The sequence below is a fragment of the Tauraco erythrolophus genome, chromosome 5, assembly GCF_009769465.1.
Source record: "Tauraco erythrolophus isolate bTauEry1 chromosome 5, bTauEry1.pri, whole genome shotgun sequence".
NCBI lineage: Eukaryota > Metazoa > Chordata > Aves > Musophagiformes > Musophagidae > Tauraco > Tauraco erythrolophus.
This window is the reverse complement of record NC_141469.1, coordinates 48,523,577-48,545,403: the sequence shown is the minus strand read 5'-3', so window position 1 is coordinate 48,545,403 and position 21,827 is coordinate 48,523,577. Positions and strand designations below refer to the sequence as shown.

Here is a 21,827-nt window from a genome sequence, read left to right as displayed (position 1 = left end):
GGAGGAAGATGTGCAGTGTCAATGTAAGCAGAAGGTAGTGGTCTACTAAAGCATCCTGTTAAAAAGTACGCTGTGGAAGTGCATGAATGCTAATGCACTTCCAAACTGGAATATATTCAATGTGTAGAGCCCACAGTCCATTCAGACTAACCACCGACTAATCCTCTTGTGCTTCTGTCAGGGAAACTCACCAAAAATAAGAAAGGTATATACAGTGCTGGAGTTGTCTGGGCATAGACCAGTGTCCCTCCTGGAGAGAACAGATGCCCTGAAACACTCGCGCCAGGCTAGCCATCAAACCACAATTTCTAAGCTGAAAAAAAATAAAAGCAGTCTCATCCACAACTTTCTATCCAATCAGTAACATTATCCCATGTTCTCACTTGACCACAATAGGATCTGCTGTGGTATGGAGGATCATAGTGCTCTGAGATAGTACAACACTGATTATCAACAGTTACTGTGTTAAATGTTTGTGTAACTTTGCCTAACAACGTTGATTTAGTACTGATCGCAAAGCGTTCATGGGACCTTGAAGAAATGTTTCTGTTCCTCTGTTGTCACTTAGAATTCAGGCCAGAATTCAGCCATAATGGCTTTTCAGGGTATTGCTAAGTGGAATGGTCCTGGGCTAGTCTGCATCACAAAATCTTTATTTCACTAATCTTGTAAACTGCAGCTACTCAGTAATTTGAAGGCTAAGTTTCATTCTGCTGTAATCTTGAGGGCAAGACTCAGGACTCTGGGAGCAGAAACACATACTATTGCTGATTATCCCACATAGAAAAAGGGAAGACTTCACATCCAAAGGGCTGATAACACTGTAAGTTTTGCAGACTACAAATCTTCCTATAAAGAATGTAGAAAAACATATTTCAGAGTTCAAGTTATGGTCAGTGACCTAAGTTTAAAAGGCTCCAATGATCAAACCATCAGAAGTATACTACAAATGGATTTTTATTGACTGAAATGGATAAACAGATTATTTAAAAAAAAAAAAAATCGTATTACAAACTGGTGCAGTACCATAAAATCAGTTTGTACATGTAGAGATGCCATTCTTAGCCTGCACAGCTCCTGCAGCGCTGCAACCCATTCTCATTGCAAGCGGTACATTTGAGGGCTTTGAATGAGTCCGTAAAGCAGTTCCGAAACACAGACATCTTGCTCCCATGGCACGCTGAGCAGGGCAGGAAACCAAAGCCACCACAAGAGAGACACTCGTGAGGATGCTGGACTCTCTGCTCGAAGAAAGTGAGAAAGACAAAAACATTATCAACCACCACAAGCTCTGGGACAATCAGGACAGATGAGACTACGTGTTCTGCTTCTCATCTTGAGAAATATCCACCACCCCATCCCAAGGTATATCACTGTGGAAGACCAGTACCTCTGCCTTTTCCTTTGGTCAGATCCACATGCAATGGTCAGAGAGGATTACTGCAGGTTCATCAGTCACGCTGTATCTTAGTAGCCTGTGCTTATGCTTGCCGAAACTGCTAGCTAAGGTAGCTTGCATACATTATGATAATGTAGTTTAGATCTAGATCAATTCTAGGAGGTATTGCAATTGATTGAATCTAAACTCCAGGCAGTTTGTGTTGACAGCATATTTTCTATGTTGTATGTTAAGATATTATGACTTTTAGCATCTGCATGCTCGTGGTGAACATGTTCCTATTGCAGTCAGAGTTGATTATATCAAAAAACAATTTATAGCTTCTGACAAGAAGTGCTTGAGGAAATAAGTGGTGTATTCAAATTTATGGGTGTAGAATGCCAAAGCTTTAAGTGTAAAGGAGAAAGATCACTATTCAACAGTTTTACTTGGGCAAAATTGCTGCAAGCAAGGCTTGGGCTCCCTCAGTTGTCCTAATTCCCAAGTAAAACAACAATTTTACTCTTTTTTCTATTGGATTACAGACAATGAAGAGCACAAGAAGAGACTTCAAAGACATTTTCAAGTTTCACTTGCTGAAAATGTTGCTAGTTTGTTTAATGATTGCCTTAGAGTTCTATATCAGAGAAATGAAATGTACACCACATTGGGTACTTACCACAGCACAGATTTTAACATTGCAGTGTTGAGTAAAGACTTTATAGATTAATTTACAAAGGAAGAACAAAAATCCACACAATTCCTGCTGGCATAAGGCTGAGGAATTATTCACCACTAAAAAATTAGTCACAAATTAATAGCAGAGTATACTAAGATACGTACAGATAACGTAATTCTTCTTGTAGCTTCATCAAGAAAACTGAAGAGATTTTCAAAAAATCATTAATAATAACGTTCATCTATTGACAACTCAGATGAACACGCGAAAAAGACGCTTTTTCTTTCCATCCTGTGGCTCGTAAACTTGCCATTCTTCTTCACCAGACAAACAACTCCTATTTCTATTAACTTGTCAAGAGAGAATGTCTGGAAGTATTTAACATAAAATTAGCATTCTTTTTATTTCAGGACTGCCCACATCTTTTGTAATTATGATGGCATACTTAGATAGCAGTTTACTTATTGGACATTATTGCAAATAATCTCAAAAATTTAAGAGAATAATATTTTTAATCTTTACATTCATTATTACTTGTTAGGATTGTAAATAACTACCTTTCCATGTAGTTAAGAGAAGTAACAAAAAGAAATACAAAACTTCTTTAGCTCAGTTCCTTGAACAATGGCCATTTCCTTCTTGCACAGATGACAGTTTGTGTAACCACTTTCTTCATCTTCAGTAATGAAGAAACCTGACTGCCCCTTGCAATTGTAGAAAAGCCATTTTTGCAATAAAAAAACAACAGGCAACGAAGTGTTTGAAGTGGTGTTTGTATTCAGTAAGCAGTTATCATAGTCCGCTGCAGTCTGGCATTGTTTGTCTTTTAGATGCACTTTCTGTCCCTAAATTAGGGGACACATTGGACTGGGTAATAAAGTTATAGGACCCCCATTCATTTTGTTCCAAAGTAGTGAAAAATGTTAAGGAGGCGTATTAGCTAACCTTTCTAGTCAGACAATAATAATGCTGAATGCCTTAATCATATGTATACATTCGTTTAATAGTTTCTGGTTACCTATTCCATATGGTTAAATATGGCCAGCAGGTTCTCCTGCATTTTATACAGATATACATACACTGAGTCATGAGGCAAGGAAAGTTTTGCTGAGTTAAAGAAGGGATGAGGCAGTTCATGATTTACTGGATAGTGTTAAATCTACCTCCTGAATAAGTCAGATGTGAACATCTCTTGGGCTCAGCTTGACTAGAACTTTTGGAGGAGTCCAGGGAAGAGACTGGCTATAAGAAACCATCATGCTTCACAAAGAGATACACTTGTTTTGTGATAAACTCAAAGATGTATGGTATACAAAGAGTTACTGAAAGCAACTTAGCGTGTTAGCAAAGCATATACTATAGTATGGCTAAATGCAGGGAAAAAAAAACCTTGGGGCTAAATAAACTAGATGTAGCTTTCATCACTGTCTTTTATAAGCATCATATCTTCATCATCTATTTTTAATGTTGATGTTACATACTTCTGAAGTTTATGTGTTATCTTAATTTGGTTGGGGTTGATTTTGAAATAACAAGATAATTAATAGCAATACGTCTCTTTTCAAAGGACACAGCAATCCATATAGCCCAGACATTATGACACGTCTCCTCAAAATGTTCTTTGTTGCAGACTATCCAAAGGAAAACAGAAAATGGCTTGAGTAGCCAATAGCACAAGACCAGCGGAAAAGTGATGACCAATGGAGATCCTAGTTTACAGCAAAGATGTAGGAGAAGACTCGCGCTTCAAGTGTCTTCAGGGAGCATGCATCAGCTGGTCATAACAAAAGGCAAACTTGCCCCAGAGAACTTGAACAGCCAAGGCAAACTAAGAGCTGGAGAAAAACATAACGACCTGTAATATCAAATTTGTGCAAAATTGTGCAATTGGAAACTTCCAGTATTTGCTCAGGTTTTAGACGTCCAGATTTAGGTCTAACCAAAATGCAGATGGGCAGTTTGGTGGTGCATTCACTGCACTACACAGAGAAGCAGTGCAGCATCCACACAAGAGGCTTGACTCCTCCAGGGTATGGGGAAGGTTAAAGACCAAAGATGATGTCAGAAGTTATGGGAAAGGGAAAAGGAATTTCATATCCTGCTATGGCAAAACCAAGAGAAAATAGAGATGGACATTTTGGTTTCATGTTATTGCCACTCATGTTTTCTCAAACTTAATGGGCTGTGATATTATGAGGTCATTCATTCAAAGAGTACAACCAAAAAAGCAATTGAGATCATCACTTTATAACAGAAGAGAAGGAATAAGTTCAAAAACAAAAAGAAAAAAAAAAAAGAAAAAATTTCTCAAGTGCAAATATTCAAGGTATGTTCTTTATGTTTATTTGCAGAAATACAATTACCTCAATTTTGGTTAAGAGATCCTGTAGTTCCCCAGATTCATTCATTAGCAAAATTTTCTCAGCACCCTATTAATAATAATAAGAAGAAAAATGTCAGCTGGTTTAGCATGAAAAAACAGAGATGATTAGAAGATTTGGTTTTGAAAATTTAAACAGGCTGAGGATGAATTTGACTCACATTAAGAATTTTCTAATTAGGTCAACCTTAGGAAAGCTAGAAGGAGAAGAGAATCTAATCACAGTTCTGATAGAAGTGCCTGAGGTTTGTTACCAGGTGTCGTATCACATTGCCTTTTTGTAAAAGGTGACACAGCTTGGAAATTCTGATTGTGTTCACTTTATTTTACAGGGTATGCTTCCTGACAGAATAAAAAATAATTCTAGTTACCCTGTCAAAAAATACAATTATATAAATATACAACACATCGGAGAATGCAGCAAAATGAGAGGAGGAAATTGTATTTCAAATATTCTGGCAGCCGAGCACTGAATTAAGACATAATATGCCTAATGTATAACACAAGCAGAAAAAGACTAACGAAAATACTGCAACAACATTAAAGTCAGACAGAACACTGAATAATAATAATTTAGTCTGAGTACATCAGGCCTCTGAGGGCTTCTGTGATCTGAACCTAGACAGTACTGAAGTGGTTTTCTTTTTTTCCTTCTAAAAGTAAATGATAAGAGATTATTGCAGACAAAATTAAAGTGTCAAAGATGATGTAAAACTTTTTTTCTCTTTTCTTCTAATTAGAAGGCCACATTTGAACTCTTACACTTCATTTATGTAACCGATTTCACTGAATGCTACATATTAGCAAACACTTACAGACACTTTTAATCAGTGGATCACAAGAAGCCAACAAAAAGTGAGGAAACGGAGGCACAGACGGAGGGAACTGCACAGCTCTTACCCGCTTCTAAGGGCGATTGGCCACAGGTAGACTGAGTGATGGGTTCACAGCATCGCACTGCCCCAATTTGCTAGTCCCTGCGTCTCCAGACGGTTAAATTTCACCTTTGGGTTTCCTCCCGGTGTGAACTGGGAGGTGCAGAGGGCTGCTGGCACATGGCTCAGATGTGCCATTGCTGCCCAGGTCGGCTGAAGGGGCTCTCAGCCCCAGCTCTCCCTGCTACTGGGAGGTACAAGAAAGACTGCTGGGGAGCACAGGAAACACATATGGATGAGTAATGTACCTGTTAGTGTCTAACCATTCCCAGTGCCTTCCTGGGGATCACAAAGGCTATAAGTGTGTAGCCCAAAAGCCTACTAGGGGCCACTGAAACATAAAGGATTCTGTATGATGCCCTACTGAGGTTAGTTTCCCTGTAGAAAGTCTTCTTTCTCCAGCTTTATGCAAAAAAGAAGTGCTGTGAAAGCTATTCTTACAGCGCTACACTTTCAAAGAGTTTTTTTTTAAAAAAGAAGTATCTACAAGGTAATTAGTTGTGGTTAATTAGTCGCAGAAGATGACAGGAGACTCAGATCAGCTAGCCTTACTTGTGGTGACTCTTCTATCCAAATCTGTTAATAGATCATGGGCACAGAGTGTACCAGCTTCAACATACGCATTAGGGCTCTCTGTGTCCCCAGCAGAGCAGCTTTTAGGAGTCTGTCGGCCCCTTTCATGCTTACGCTCTTATCTTCCTCTGCTTCCACGCAGAGCGGGTGGCGGGATTGATTGGCACAGCAAAGGGAGGGTTTGCCAAGGCAGCCCGCAGAGTATTAGCTCAGCGCCTGAGTACGCTGCAGCGGCTTAAGACAAAGCTTGTGCTGCCCGTCGGATGCAGAGACATTAGGGATTTGCAGCTTTACGGATGTAATTGCCGCACCGCAAATTCCCTGAGGTAGACAAGCCCCAGTGTGCCCTCGTTTAGGAAAGGATCTCTTCTCTGCGGCAACAGTTGGCAAAAGCATTCCCATGGCTTCTGCTGCGTGTCACAGTGATGCTGTACGATAACGCTGACTGGCTTTTACAGCAGTGTAATTAAAAGTCTGACAGGTGTCCCGTTATAGATTCATATTTTAAAGGATTTATATTTCAAATGACATTCAGTTAGTCAGCTGTGTTACTTTCAAAGTGGAAAGACTCATTACTATGGTTTTAAAATTAAAAACCAAACGTCCGAATGGCTATCAATGTTTTTAAGTGTTTCAGAGTGTTTTTCTGGTTAATGGCTGCCTCAAGTGAAATTTGAATGAAAGATACTTTGCAGAGATTAACCTTCCCTTTGGACCTGTGAATCTTAACACACGGAGTCTGTAATTAATAGAGTAATTAAAGCAGCTGTTAAATAAGTCCAATAGCTGCTTTCTGACCAGAAAATTAAGCCTTTCTTTTTCTACCTAGAATGTTCTCAGTCCACAATTACCCACAAAGGGATGTGAAACATCAAAGAGTCTGACCCTCCTAAGGCTCACATAAGGAGCATGAGGGACAGTGGCCATAACATTTTGAGAAGCAGCAGGGAGAAGTGAGTTTTCAGCTTTGTTAACCAATTAAATTTCAAAGCACCAGCCTGTGAATCCTTTATCTACTAATTTCAGTAGCTCTCTGCTATGGTGGAGGAGCTCAGAGGCTGCAGTCTGGTCTTTGCCCTTTGTATTTCTCTTATTGTCCCACTAATTGCAGAACTAGGAAAAATCCAAGGTCCATTAAGTTTCTTACTGCCTCAGCTCTGTCCTGTCACTAAACCAGTCTGTTGCTCATCTATCTTGGATGTAGCCCGTTACTATTTTCACAATGTAGTTCTTCATCAAGGAATACACATAGATATATGGCTCTGCATTTGGCTCAACTAGAATATCTGCTGATTTGGGGAAGCAGCTTCTCTTCCACACCTTTCCCTATAGAGAGAGAAAAATTAGCGTGGCACTGCAGCATCTCACTTGTGGACACATTTACTGTGCAGATAAACTGCATCTCTTATTTCCTTAAAAACAAAGTTTTGAAAAGTATATGGGTGAGGCCTCTTGCTAAGGCAGCGGAATGCAATCACACTCCTTGCCATTACTGGGCCTGCCATGTCTTTTCTCTGTGGCTTACTGAGGAAACAGGCTCTGTATACCCCTGTCTTTGCCTTGAGCTCACACGCTCTTCAGCCTACAACACTACACCTCTCACAGCAAGGTGCCCCTTGGCAGCGGACGCGCGTGGGGTATGATGAAATGCCTGGAAATCTGCCCATAAACTGAGAGAACTGACACTGCAGTGTAGTACCAGCACCAGAAATCTTGGATTTGATATGCAAAGAACTGAAAGATTAATGTGTAAAGAGCTACCAGACTAATCGAACCCTGCTGTTCCTGAAATGTTAAACTGCAAAATGGAGGAAACAAGTGGGAAAGTGTTAGGTGACTCGATGCGATAATTACATCATAGTTTTACTGCCACAAAGCCATTCATATCCACCCCATCAAGAGAATGCCAGGAGAATATGTCTACTCTAACAAGACACGGATGCAATTGAGAGCTACTAATCATAAATGGCCACTGGAAAGCAGCAAAAAGAAAGCTTAATTCTTGCATAACAAGAAGTATGTTACACAGGCATTTTCTAAAAGTCAGTTACAAAAATAGCCTCATCATTCTTGGGAAGCAATCTTAACTAATGAGTTAAAATAATTTAACTGTAAATCTCATGCTGTTGTGGATTCATTACAGACGGGAAAACTAAATAGGAAACTGTTCTTCAGGGAAAAAAATATTAAATTCACATATTTGAAAAACATTCAGGTAGGTCTGTATAGCAAGTCAATACTGGAATTCTATCACATATTTAAAGTGGAAAATAAAATATATGTATTTTAAACTACTATGCAGTGAGCTAACATGTTTACTAAGGATGACTCTATTTGACTTTTTTTAATGCACATCCCTTTCCCAGCAGAGTGGGTCTTTGCATAACAGGAACTTCTAACAATCCTGAGTGCCTTTGTAAAGGAGTAAATGAATGCTCTGTGGTTTTTGGTTTTTTGGAAGTCATTTTTTATTCTTCTTTGGTGTCCCAGCAGATGGCATAATTCCATTTCAGATGGAGACAGCCTCGGGTGAAAAGGAGGGATTAGATCAGCTGGTAATGAGCCCGCTGCAGAAAGAACCTGCAATTTCCTGACAGACTGATATTTAGACAGTGTGTGTCAAGAAATACAATGATTCAATCCTGAAAAAAAAAACAAGATTAAAAAACCTGCTGTACTGTAGCACACAGGACTTTGCTTGACAGGTTGAATATGATTTTTCTATTGCTTCTACCCCCGTCGTGGGTTTGTTTCACTCCCCCTGTGCAGGCAATGATAAATTCCACAGTGCTGTGCAGATTTATCCCCACAGCCTGCGGTGCTCTAACACCCTTGTCCGTGCTTCTAAACGGCTTGGACACCGTATACACTATCAGATGCACATATGCTGTGCTCTGGTGCTTTTGTTAGATTTATCTCATTAAAAATAATCTTGTCTCCTTTCAAAACTGTTCATATTTTAATTAGGGGTTGGGGTTTTTTTCTCCTTATGACTCATTGAAAGGTGCACGGCTCAATATAGATTCTGCTTCGAATTGCTTCATGCAATCTCCTTCAGGGAGGGATTTGCCAGGAAATAAATATTCAAAATTAAAAAAAAAGAGAGACAGACAAAGAGAGGGAGGGGGGGAATCACATGATTAATTTACTGACACATCAGGCTTCTGGATTTCTGTAATGTATTTGCATATCAGAAGATAATTATCATAAAAGGCATTATAGAAATATCCACTGTTACCTATGAGACGAAATTCATAGAATCATAGAATCATAGAATGGTTAGGGTTGGAAGGGACCTCAAAGATCATCTAGGTCCAAGCCCCCTGCCATGGGCAGGGAAACCCTCCACTATACCAGGTTGCCCAAAGCCTCATCCAACCTGGCCTTGAACACTTCCAGGGATGGGGCATCCACAACTTCTCTGGGCAACCTCTTCCAGTACCTCACCACCCTCTGAGTGAAAAATTTCTTCCTTATATCTAATCTAAATCTGGCCTCTTTCAGTTTAAAGCCATTGACCCTTGTCCTATCACTACATGCCCTTGTAATAAGTCCCTCTCCAGCTTTCCTGTAGGCCCCCTCTAAGTACTGGAAAGCTGCTATAAGATCACCCCAGAGCCTTCTCTTCTCCAGGCTGAACAGACCAAACTTTCTCAGCCTGTCTTCATAGGAGAGGTGTTCCAGCCCTCAGATCATCTTCGTGGTCCTCCTCTGGACCCGCTCCAACAGCTCCATGTCCTTCTTGTGTTGGGGACTCCAGAACTAAAAGCAGTATTCCAGGTGGGGTCTAATGACAGCAGAGTAGAGGGGCAGAATCACCTCCCTCGATCTGCTGTCCACGCTTCTTTTGATGCCGCCCAGGATACAGTTGGCTTTCTGGGCTGCCAGCGCACATTGCCAGCTCGTTTTGAGCTTCTCATCAACCAGCATTCCCAAGTCCTTTTCCTCAGGGCTGCTCTCAATCTATTCTCCGCCCAGCCTGTACTTGTGCTTGGGATTGCCCCGACCCATGTGCAGGACCTTGCACTTGACCTTGTTAAACTTCATGAGGTTCTCACAGGCCCACCTCTCCAGCCTGTCAAGGTCCCCCTGGATGGCATTCCTTCCCTCCAGCGCATCCACAGTACCACACAACTTGGTGTCATTTGCAAACTTGCTGTGGGTGCACTCAATCCCACTGTCCATGTCACCAACAAAGATGTTAAGTAGCACTGGCCCCAGTACTGACCCCTGAGGAACACCACTCATCACTGGCCTCCACTTGGACATTGAACCATTAACCACGACTCTTTGAGTGCGACCATCCAGCCAGTTCCTTACCCACCGAGTGGTCCATCCCTCAAAACCATGTCTTTCCAGTTTAGAGACAAGGATGTCATGTGGGGCAGTATCAAATGCTTTGGATAAGTCCAGGTAGACGATGTCAGTTGCTCTTCCCCTATCCACCACATCACAGAAGGCCACCAGATTACTCAGGCAGGATTTGCCCTTAGTGAAGCCATGCTGGCTGTCACCAATCACCTCCTTATTTTCTATGTGCCTTAGCATAGTCACCAGGAGGATCTGCTCCATGATCTTGCTGGGCACAGAGATGAGACTGACTGGCCTGTAGTTCCCTGGGTCTTCTTTTTTTCCCTTTTTAAAGATGGGGGCTATATTTCCCCTTTTACCGTCATTGGGAACTTCACCAGCTTGCCACGACTTCTGAAATATGATGGATAGTGACTTAGCAACTTCATCTGCCAGTTCCCTCAGTAATTAGTTCTCAATCGCATTTAGATGAAACACAAGCCCAGCACAGGTTCTAGACAACTTACTGGCTTCGGAGTCACTGATGCATATTCTCCCCGAGGTGTCACGTCCACCAGGCATTGACATGGCTGTGGGGGTGAGTACTTTGTTGCCAGACCTTCTCAATCTGCAAAGTGTCCCCCTCCTTATTTCTCTTCCTAAGTTAATGAATGCTGACCCCTCTTACGAAGCCATATTAAGACAGAGTTTCCTCTTTGGTAGCGCTGTGGTTTTTAGATTTACTCTGGGATTTGCTATGAGAAGAATGTTGACAGTGCACTGATGTTTATAGCTGATGCTGAGACCTCAAGGACTTTTCAGCTTCCCGTGTTTTGCCAGTGCGCAGTAGCACAACAGGCTGGGGGGAAAGCATGGCTGGGAAAAAGGGCTCACAACTCCTAGCTTGTGGTTTGGGCTTAGATTTAGGATCGAGGCCCAAATTGGCCAATGGAATATTCTATATAATGCAACATCATGGTCAGTGTATAGATGAGGGTTGGCTGGGAGGTTTGGATTCTCTGAATTCTCATGTTCTCTGTCGTTCTCTTTTTGGATCCTTCTTTTGGGGCCTCTCGTTCTTCCAAGATTGCGGTTTTGTGATTTCTCTGATTTCAAGATTGCTTTCCAGGATGGGACAGATATTGGTCTCCGGGTGGTGAGCAATTACAATGCACATCACTTGTTTGTATATATTATTATAATTTTCTATATTATCATATACTATTATTTTAATTATCATTTTTATCAATATTACTTTTGATTTTATTTCCGTTATTAAATTGTTCTTATTTCAACCCATGAGTCTCCTTCTCTTTTCCCCTTTAATTCTCATTCTCTTCCCCATTCCCCGGGGGTGAGGGAGGGTGAGCAAGCAGCTGCATGGTATTCAGTTGCCAGCCAGGTTAAACTGCGACAACCTCCCCAGTCTGATTTTTTCCTATTTTTTAGCCGATCAATACTTTTTGTTTTCTTCTGTTAAATGATGTGAATGTAGTTGTCGTGATGTAATAAATGTCTGTAAACCAGAACACCAGATTTTCTTCATTTTTTTACCTACAGCAGGTAAAACCTGCTGACTACCTGTCAGCAGGTAGTTGGACAGCTAGATTTGTCTCTCCCACAGACATCTAGCTTTCTAATTCAGTTGCCTTCTTTTCTATACACCTCCAAGCACCTCTACAATACTTCAATAGTTTTAATCAGATTCTGTTGCTTGTTACAGTGTTGTTGCTCTGTTAAAAGACAAGTTTCTCATGATCTTTCAAAAAAAAAAAAAAGCAGCAATGAATTAGTGGGTCATCCATCATACCAAAATGACTGTAACCAGTCTTCATTACAGCTGGGCAAATAATTTATTCCATTCATTTCAGTATTTTAACTGAATTCTTTAGACAGATTGATCACACACAGATTGAGATTTTCTTAGAGTCGGTCATAACTCACTACTTTTATTTTTAACATGATAATTAGATGAGTGAAATTTAGTCTGAATCCTGTTGAATTTCAAGCTGCTTTCAAACAAAGCACTTCTGCTCCTGGCCAGCTGGGGAACTCTCCGACTCAAGTTTTTGATAAAAGCATCCTCTGCTGTGAAGTAAAAATCACTATATGCTAATATTCTGCACACAGGCAATTTTGCAGTTGTTGTAACGATCGGTGAGCCCTGTGCCAGCAAATGCACTTGCTGTAGTGCTCGGGGAAGCTGCCTCGTGCAGAGCATATGGAGAGCTAGGAGAGGGATGGGGAGAAAGGGGAGGAAGGGTATTCGAGTGTTTATACAGGCCCAATATCAATTATGCCTGACTGTTGATTACATTTCATTTTGTTACTTACATCTTTTGTGAAAATGAAAGTGTTAAGCAATACAAACACAATAACCCCACTGTGTTTAAATATAGTTTGCCTTCACAAATCACAGTCTCGCTGTTGGTGCTAATTGCTAGTTCTTTATCGCTCGAGACAAATATCTTCTCTGAGCTCTCTAGCTGTTTTCTTTGTGCCTTTTTCCAGACTCCTTTTCTTTTAAACTCTGATTTTTCCAGTTTCTGAGAAATACATTTTGAAAGTACAGGCTGGCCTTCATGAAAAGGTGATTTCAAATATCAACAGGCTTTTAGACCCAGAGTGTCAGAGTACAAATTTGAATTACAGTTTTCTATTTGGAGTTTATGTCTTGAAGCAGGGCAGAGTTGGGCTGGTTTTCTCTCTAAATTTAAGTGTTAACCAATTTTGTATCTAAAACTATGTTCAGTTGATTACAAATCCTGATACAAACTACATCATATGAAATAGAATGCATGTTTAAGGTCTGACACTCTGAGCTGTTAATTTCATATTCAACAGATATTACTAAATGACAGGTCTATGCTATGTATGTTCATTTTCCTGGGTCAATCACACATACAGGGTCCCATGACGAAAAAAATCCATTTCTCCTCAATTTTCATGATTTCAGCTACAAAGATAAGCTATTTTTTAAGAAACACAGGATAGCTTAGATTTTATTACTACCTCTTATTCCCCTCCTATAGCCTCTCTACAGTTACCTTTTACATCTTCAGATCAAACCTATCAGTGTGGATCTGTGCAGCACATATCACAGAGATCTTTGTTCCCATCATTCCAGCATTGCAAGCAATTTTCTAAAAACCCTGCTTCTCATTCATAAAGATTTTCATCTGTTCTTCCAGACTGCAGAATAAAACATAGGCTCGTGCTCTACTTACCCCAAGATAATGGCCATCGATAAACACAACAGGGAGTGAGGGAACTTCACAGACCCTCTTGCATCTTTCGTCTAGTTCTTTTCCATAATCACTGTTCAGAGCAATGTTTTTTTCTTCGAATTTAACTCTGTGATTTTGAAAGATCTTTCTAACCAGTTCACATTTTTCAAAAGTGGTTCTCACCACACGAAGGCTGGTGGTATAAATTACTATACGGCCAAACTCTAGCACTGTTGATACCTGGAAAAAATAAAATAATTCTTGTTACTTCTTGTAAGGTGTTAGCAGCTTCCAAGTATTGATTAATTTCATTAAAAATATTATTTAAGAAAAAAAATGCATCTTAAAAACACAATCCAACATTCTACTTTTTTCAAATGTAAACACGGAAGGGGACAAAATAAATTCTTACAATCACCAACTTATAGCAATTTAAGCTGTTTATCTAATTAAGGTGCAACTCTACTTTTTTTTGGAAAGTCTCAGAGATGATGAATCAAGTTAAACATTTTCAAGATATATTCAAGATATATTTAGATCCTGGTGGACTTCCAAATGTGAACAAATCATCACCATTTTGTTGATGTCTGATTCTGTTACAACAGTGACTCATGTTTGCACAAACATAGTCTTGCTGTACCCAGACTAAGCCTAAACTTGCCAGCTCAGGTGTTATTGACAGTCTCCTTTAAGCAAAGATAAGAGCCTAAGCTAAGCTTCATCATACCACTGAGCCAACATTAACTTAAAATGCTTCCCGTCTCTCCACGCTGAACTAGATTATGACAGTAGACGGCACAGACCTATCCCTAATTTTTAGTGTGGATCCATGTCAAATTACTCTAACACCCAATCAACCACAAAAAAAGTACAATTCATGTGTATTCAGTGTTTGATTCAAAGCTCACTGCAGCTAGGGGAGGCAGTTCCCTTGGCTGTAAAAAGTTTCAAACTACAATTTGGATTTGACTTTTTACTCCACTTCTTTGTATGTAGAAGTTTATGCTGCATCTTTCCCTTCTGGGATGAAAAAAATTAGAGAGTATAATATTACGGGGATTAGTTTGTCTAAGAGAGAGTGGTACATTTTCAAAAAGCCTAATGATCATTGCTCTAAACAATGATGTTATGTTCAGATAAATAGCTAAAATCCTAGCTTTTTAAATAGGTACTAAGGCATTTCCAAGCTTTTCGAGTTATCCATTATATTCAGCAAATGATACTTAATTATTTCAGCGGTATTCCAGGAGTAAAAACACAAGTTAGAAAATAAAAAGCAAAGACACCTGTAACATACTGTAGCAATCTATGGAAAAATGAACCCTGATGGAAGAATAGAGAATTTTTGAAATATGTCATGCAATAACTGTAAAGACACAGTTGTAAAATCAGGCAGATGTCATTGCAGATTTTACCACATTAAAAAAAAGTCATTATTTATCTTACTATGTAGATGCAAAAAAAAAAAAAGAAAAAAGAAAAAAATCATTGCAAAAAGCATATTATGCTTAGAAGGTGTTATAAGGTTTGACATACAGTGGAGAGTTCTCAGGAAAAACGCGTTTTACAGATCACTTATAAATCACTGGAACTGTAATTGCAAACATATGCAATGTAGCAGTTTTCCATCTTCTGTTCCAGGAAGGAAGCATATTGTGATAGGTCAGTATTTATTGCTCTTGAATGGATGTCAGAAATTCACATTTAGGAACAAATGTTATAAAAAGCAGGCAACTTTTCTCCAGCCTGTTTTCTAGATTGAAAATCTGTTATACAACTACTGCAGCATTGACTCTTCTCCAGCATATTGTTCACACTACCAAGTGAGAGGAATAGCTCGTCCTCTACTTGAAAGACAAATACTCTACATAAACATTGCCAAATATTTTAGTAACCACACATGGGTTGCTGGAAGGAAGAGGAGTTCATCATTTTCAGAAATAACCAAAAGGAGTTCTTCAAGTATTCCTTTAGAAGATAATTTCACATGCTCATTGTTTCCCTCGTCTTGGAGTGAAATGCGTTTTGAAGGGCAAAACTATTCAACAGGATGAAGTTCTTGTTCCTTCATAGCTCTAATCTCTAATGCTGTTTGTTCCCAGACACCAGAGGCTGGCAGCATAGATACAGTCATTATCTAGCGAATCATCAGGACTGCGGTGTCCCTACAGCATATAAATAAGCAGCTGGAGAGACGGAAAAATGGAAAGTTGTAAAGTGATCTGGAAAGATATCAAGTGGAAGGTGCGTACGCAGAGTCACTTTACGCTTATTCCGTTATATTTTCCTGATGTGGCAGTGAAGAAATACCCTTGTTTCTCCTGCAAAGAAGTATCAAGAGCATTAACTAAATAATTTTTTAGGGAAATTTTAGTAAACATCTTGCTTTCTATCTTACAAAAACACAGGACTTGTCCTTGACAGGACTTTATCATACCAGAAAAAATCCTTCCTGTCAGCAGCTTGGAAACACATCGGTAATTAAAAATAGGAGTCAAGACAGAGATTTACAAGGTTTTTCTTAATGAGAATCTATGATAATTCTTATTTTGCTAGTCAATTCAATGGCTACAGCCTGTAATATTTAGTGATTAGAATACACTTTTGAAGAAAATCAGTAGAATAATGTTTGAACACTGTGCCTTTCCTTCCTAGGTTGGAACTGTGGCAAAAACATAATAAATGACAAGCAATGTAAACAAATTAATAGAAAGATATTTTAGAAAATGAACTTTTACCATTTTGCATAACAAACTTCAAATAAGAATCATCTCACATAACTCACAAATGCACATGAAATTTTAGCTGAAGTTAAACAGAAGGTAATTCTGTGCTTAATGGACACGACAAAACTTTACTCGGGCTGTGAAGGTCGGACGAATGAACAAACCAAAAGATTTGGAGCAACTTACATTGACCATTTTCTCACAATTCCTGTAAGTGGGATTCTCATTGAAACTTGAAGCTTATGGAAATCATTCGGTCTGAGGTGGCAAAGTTTGTGAGAGATTCAGAAAACCCCGTGCACATGGGCCAAGAGTGTGCTTCTGAGAAAGTATCCATGTAGAAAGACTGCCAAGGAAGGGATTTAAGGTTTCAGAGGGAAATAAAGTTGCTGTACTAACAATCCTCTACACCATTTACAGCCCTTAGTTTAACAGCACGGTGCTCCTGTCTCCCCAGAGTCCAAAGGCGGTTTCCATTTTACTGCATGAACCTGGAGAGCTTGCATTTTGCTTGGAAGTGTCAAGTAGGCAGCAACAGCAGTGGCATGACCTGTGTCACTTCATGGCACAGATGCCACTCCCAGTGACGCAGGAACCGTTGCCCTTTTCTTCTCAGTCTAGAGAGAAAAAGTAATTATTGCACCAGTTCAATCCTATGCATGCTTGAGCATGAGAAAAACAAAAGTTTTTTCTTATTTTGCATCTGACTCAGTCTTTTCCCAGACTTCTTTACCGGGTGGATTAAGGATTTTGCAAATGAGGAGTTAGTTACACTTTGGTGTACAACTGAGGGAAACCTATCCGTCTTCCACCCCACTGACATCCATCTGACACAGTTGCAACTAAATGTAATAATTGACTGAGCAAGTCCTCTGCAAAAAGCATAAAGGATATCATCCCAGGAGGCTAAATACGTGAGTTTAGCATCAAGAGAGACCATAGCATAGAGGAAGAAACTGCTGATGAAAAAGAGAAGGCTTAATAGAGCGAGCAGATAAGCAACAAAACAGAGGGATGCAGGGGACTGAAAAACATCTGAAAAGACAGAAATAACCTGTAGATTACAGATTTATAGATTATTAACCAAAATACAAAATGTCAAGATACTGAAAAAGGAAGAGTAGTACAAACTACATGTAGAAATAAAACCATGAAAAATATGACAGAAAAGAGATAGACAGCAAAACAAAACAAAGTAAATGATAAAACAGAATAGAAGGTCACAGAAATATGACAGCCTGAACCTCTTTTAAAATAAATTATGATAGTCAGTGTAAGTGTACAACAACAATATAATACAGAATATATGAATCTCCAAGTTGTTTCAATATTTTGTTTTTTTTTTTAAAAAAAGTGTATTATTTGAGCTGCAGAAATACTAAATATTGGGGAATAACACTCCTAAAATAAGTATTTTAGAATTTACCTTTTCTGTATAACAGCTGCCATGACAATAACAACAGACTTCTCAGTAGCTCTGAAAATATAGTATAACAGTCAAGTGTTTCCGTAGTGTTTCTGGAAGCCAGTTGAATATGTACACCATAAATCTCCCACAGATGTCTCTGGGTTCAGATCTTCCCCACTGTATCTTTTCCCCGGCTTCTGGATCCAGCTGCCACTGAAGTAGCAGCAAAAAGCGTCTGTGTTTCTCTACTGGTCCCAGACTACCCTGGCCCTGACCAGTCTCTGCAGCCTGAGCAGCTACCACTCACGCTCCTATTTCTGAAGGGGATTATAAAATGAATTACTGAATAATAACAATAGATAATTTATTTGGCATATTTGTCATGAATTGCTTTCCCAAGGCTATAGATTTTCTTTAATACCTTTTATGACGTTTTTATATCTGCCTTGCTGACTTTGAGGGGTTCTTTGTCTTTGGACCAAAACTTACGACGTGGATATTTTTGCAGCAGAGCTAAGGGCTGGCCAAATTCAGTCCAAACCAGCGCTATTCTACTCATGGTACAAGGACCACTGGTGGACCTTGGGGCATGAAGTCATTGCTCATAAAACAGTGGTAACATTTTCTTTTAGAAAAACTTTTGTATATGACTGTGTCTGCAAGCAAGCAAACAGACAAGCCTAGCAGTAAGAGGAATACTCATGACATTAACCTCATTTTTATTTGGTTGCAAACAAAAACTATGACAGCAACACTACAAAAGTAGTCATGGCATTATCTTTTTTAAAAAGATATCCTCTCTCTGGATAGAAAACATAAGCATGTATTTTAACTTCACTGAGGTGAAAAGAACAGCTGTTTACATTCATATCCATATATAATTCATTTCAAAGGTGGCATCACCCACAAATTTACCCTCGTTTGTTTTTTAAATACAAAGTAACAAAAAAAACCACGCCACCAAACCCCCTCTGTACTTTGCATTATATGCATTATATGAGCAACTGTTTTCTAGCAAAAAAAGAATAATTTTCCTCCAAGATTAAGGGGCTGTTATAGTACTTTGGCAAAAGCTGAAATGTTAATTCCAACCTTTATCACATAGGAGATTTTTAAAGGTTTTTACTGTGTTCGGATATAACATTCAACTAATGTTATTCATGAGGTAGTGAATTGCTTCTGTGACCTAAATCAATGGCTGATATGCCCTTCTCTGTCTCAGAATATCATCTTTCAACATCTCAGACGGTTCCACTGAAACATGCACCCCTCAGCTCTGTAATTAGATACCATCAGACTGGCAGAAGTATCTGCTATCCACTGTTGGCTGAGGCAGGAATCTAGACCACATTATAAACCCTGTGCCAGGGATGCTTCAGTGAGTAACACAGTGTTCATGATCTAAAGAAAATGTTGAGCAAGAGAAAATGAGTATATATATGTACGCATGCATGTGCATTTTTATTTTTATGTATGCTTGCATATCTCGAAGCTTTGAATTAAGCTGTTCACTTCATAATGGGTATTGCATAGCTTAAGGCTTGAATTGGTATCAATAACTGAGTGGCAAGAAGAATTATCGTCTAACATTAATTTTCTGATCACAGTCTGGTTTGGACATTTTGTTTTTACTTTCCACTTAGAAACAGAAGAGATGAAAATAACAACAACTTTCTTGTTGAAGAAGTTCTGCAGAAAAAAAACATATTAATTCAAACATTTCATTTCTGCAAGATCGGAAAGCTTTTACTAGCTTTTGAGTTTTAAAAGGCTTTCAAAATGTATACTAAGAGTAATGAACACTTTCTGAAAGATTATTTTAAAGTAAAAAGCTATCACCAAAATGATTCAATTTTTTTCTGCATGACACTTCATCAGAACAGACATGTTTTCCAAAATGTATAGCATTTATAAGAAAGCATATATTTCATAGTGTCACTGTTCAGATGAGAATGTGCAACATTCTTTGAATGAGATAGCTGGAAATTGGAGGTCTTTGTTCTAGAGAAAACTGCAATATCTGGCATCACAAAAACATAGTACAATGGTATTGGAGTTTTTGAACCACTCCCTTCTGTCTATCATCGTTGATTGCCTGGTTCAAATTAAAGTTCAATGGCATTTTTCAGGAAGAATTGTCTCGTTAGCCAGAAGAATTCTTCCAACTAACAGACCTCATCTACCAAATAAGATGGTTTTCTTTGGCGGGTAAGATCTATTTACGCATACAGGAGGAATTGTAAGGGTTCCCCAGCCACAGTGTGCACTCTTGATGAAATCACATTCCCTTCCACTTCACTGTTTGCAGTTCCAACCCTCCATGGGCTCTCACACAGCAAAGCACAGTGGGCACTTAAATTTAAATTTAAGCACTCTTAAGTGCTTTATTACTTTAAGGTTTGTAGTTCTGCTTGCATTGTCTTCAAGGACTTGGCACTATACAAATACTTGGGAAATTCAGAACTTGAACCTTATTCAATTCAGAAGACGGCGTTTTAGTAAAGCTCAGTAGAATAAAGACTACATTTCTGCAACAGTGCAAGTCATATACTCCAGTCAAAGCATGTACTGACCTCCTCTTAAATACATCGCTTCAAAAACACTACACTTTTTCTTATCCAGTTTTGGTAATTACAGGGACTATAACTGTAGGACTCAGAGTCTGTGATTCCCTGGGACAGTGCAATGATATCATCAGTTATCATCCTGCCCAGCAAGCTGGGAAGATCTATCAATACCAATTTACAAGTGAGGGTATCAAGAGCCGTGCTCCTAAACAAGGCAGCAGGAAAGTCTGAGACAGTCCCAAATATAGATACTAGTTTTTCTTTCCTCCAGAAAGTGGTCGGGTCACTGTTTTTCTCAGCTTTTGAAATGGCACAAATATTTGTGTGCCTTTTGTCTGCCTGTATTCTGGCACTTGCACCCCTAAAAACAGCAGCCCTAGGAATATATCAATTTCCAAAAGCTATATAGGAGAGAAGGCTCCTCTGCCTGATTGAGTGTCCCAATACAGTGTATGAAACATCTCATTTTTTCTTGTTTCAGTTTTATAGGGCTACTAGAGAGAAGGGCTGTGATCCAGCAAGAACCTGAATTCTTTGATCTTCTAACTCCTGGGCAATTGTTGTCTTGCTTATCTGCACAGACGCCACATACTGCTGATTGCAAAATAGCATGGTTTTACCTTCATAAGGTTGACATCCTCAAAATTGCTCATCAGCTACAGTGTAAAACAGATATAGGATGTCATTATACCTAAGACATTGGTATAGTATATTTGTATCTGTCCGTAATTCATTTGTACTTTTCAGTCTGTATAGCAATTGTGAGCATGTCAGATGAAAATAACAAAAGTAATAAAAGTATTGCTTGTGATATTTATACTGTTCCTTTGATCCTGAAATGACTTGACTGAATGCTAACAAAACCCAAAAGGAGGGCTTTCCATGCTCTGACATATGTGTATTTTTACCCTTTCTGTTCCTCAAATAATACAATATAACATCATACCTTTTTCTCTGCCACTGCAGGCTTTCCACGTATCTTCTGGCACAGATCGCTGTTCAGGGGATGTCAAAGTATTTTCATTTCAAAGCAGAAAAATACTACTTACAATAACACAGCAAAGGAGTACAGGGCATGACCCTGCCTCTCCCTGTTCTTTGTAATGCTTCAGCTATTGGCAGGTTCAGAAGGTACAAAGACTACAGCTGAGCTCACCTCCCCATGTCCTTATTACCGTTCTCCCAGCACACCCCCATACAACCACGCTGCAGCCTGCCCTCTGGTGACCCGAGCTCAGATAAGAGAGCAGGTTATCTCCCTGGGGTTCATGGTCTCCACTAGACCCTGATGCCTCTGCTTGTGTAGACTTTCTGAAGTCAAAGTGCCTGCTACAGGTGTGGCACTGGCTCAGGGGGAAGTGCCTGAACTACCATTCAACAAGGCACACCCATGCCGTGGAAGATCAGCCAGGGGAAAATTTATTATGGTGTCCAAATTAGTGAAAAGAAGATCCATATCTGTCCATGCCTAATTGGATTTTATTTATCAAGCGTTGGAAGGTCTATCAATATTTTCTTGTTAGTTTATTTATGCCATTCGGCATATGATAGGGATAAATGAAACCTTTGAAAACCAGAAGCAAGAGATAATCCTGTGAGTAATTCTAACCTAGCCTGTAATTCTCCCAGGAAGAAATGACACTATGATATAATGCTTGTTTCTC

General features: G+C 39.3%; 1 protein-coding gene across 2 annotated transcripts in view; it reads right to left on the bottom strand.

Annotated features, from left to right (window-relative positions):
- Positions 1 to 1,061: 1,061 nt before the first annotated feature.
- GRXCR1 (glutaredoxin and cysteine rich domain containing 1) overlaps positions 1,062 to 21,827 on the bottom strand; it is a 43,978-nt gene continuing 23,212 nt past the window's right edge. For both annotated transcript variants that reach the window (XM_086612343.1, XM_086612344.1), the window contains 3 exons: positions 13,463 to 13,702; positions 4,421 to 4,486; positions 1,062 to 1,241 (listed from right to left, as the gene is read on the bottom strand). In XM_086612343.1, the coding sequence (XP_086468469.1) occupies positions 1,062 to 1,241; positions 4,421 to 4,486; positions 13,463 to 13,702 (486 nt within the window). The remainder of the gene's footprint in view (positions 1,242 to 4,420; positions 4,487 to 13,462; positions 13,703 to 21,827) is intronic.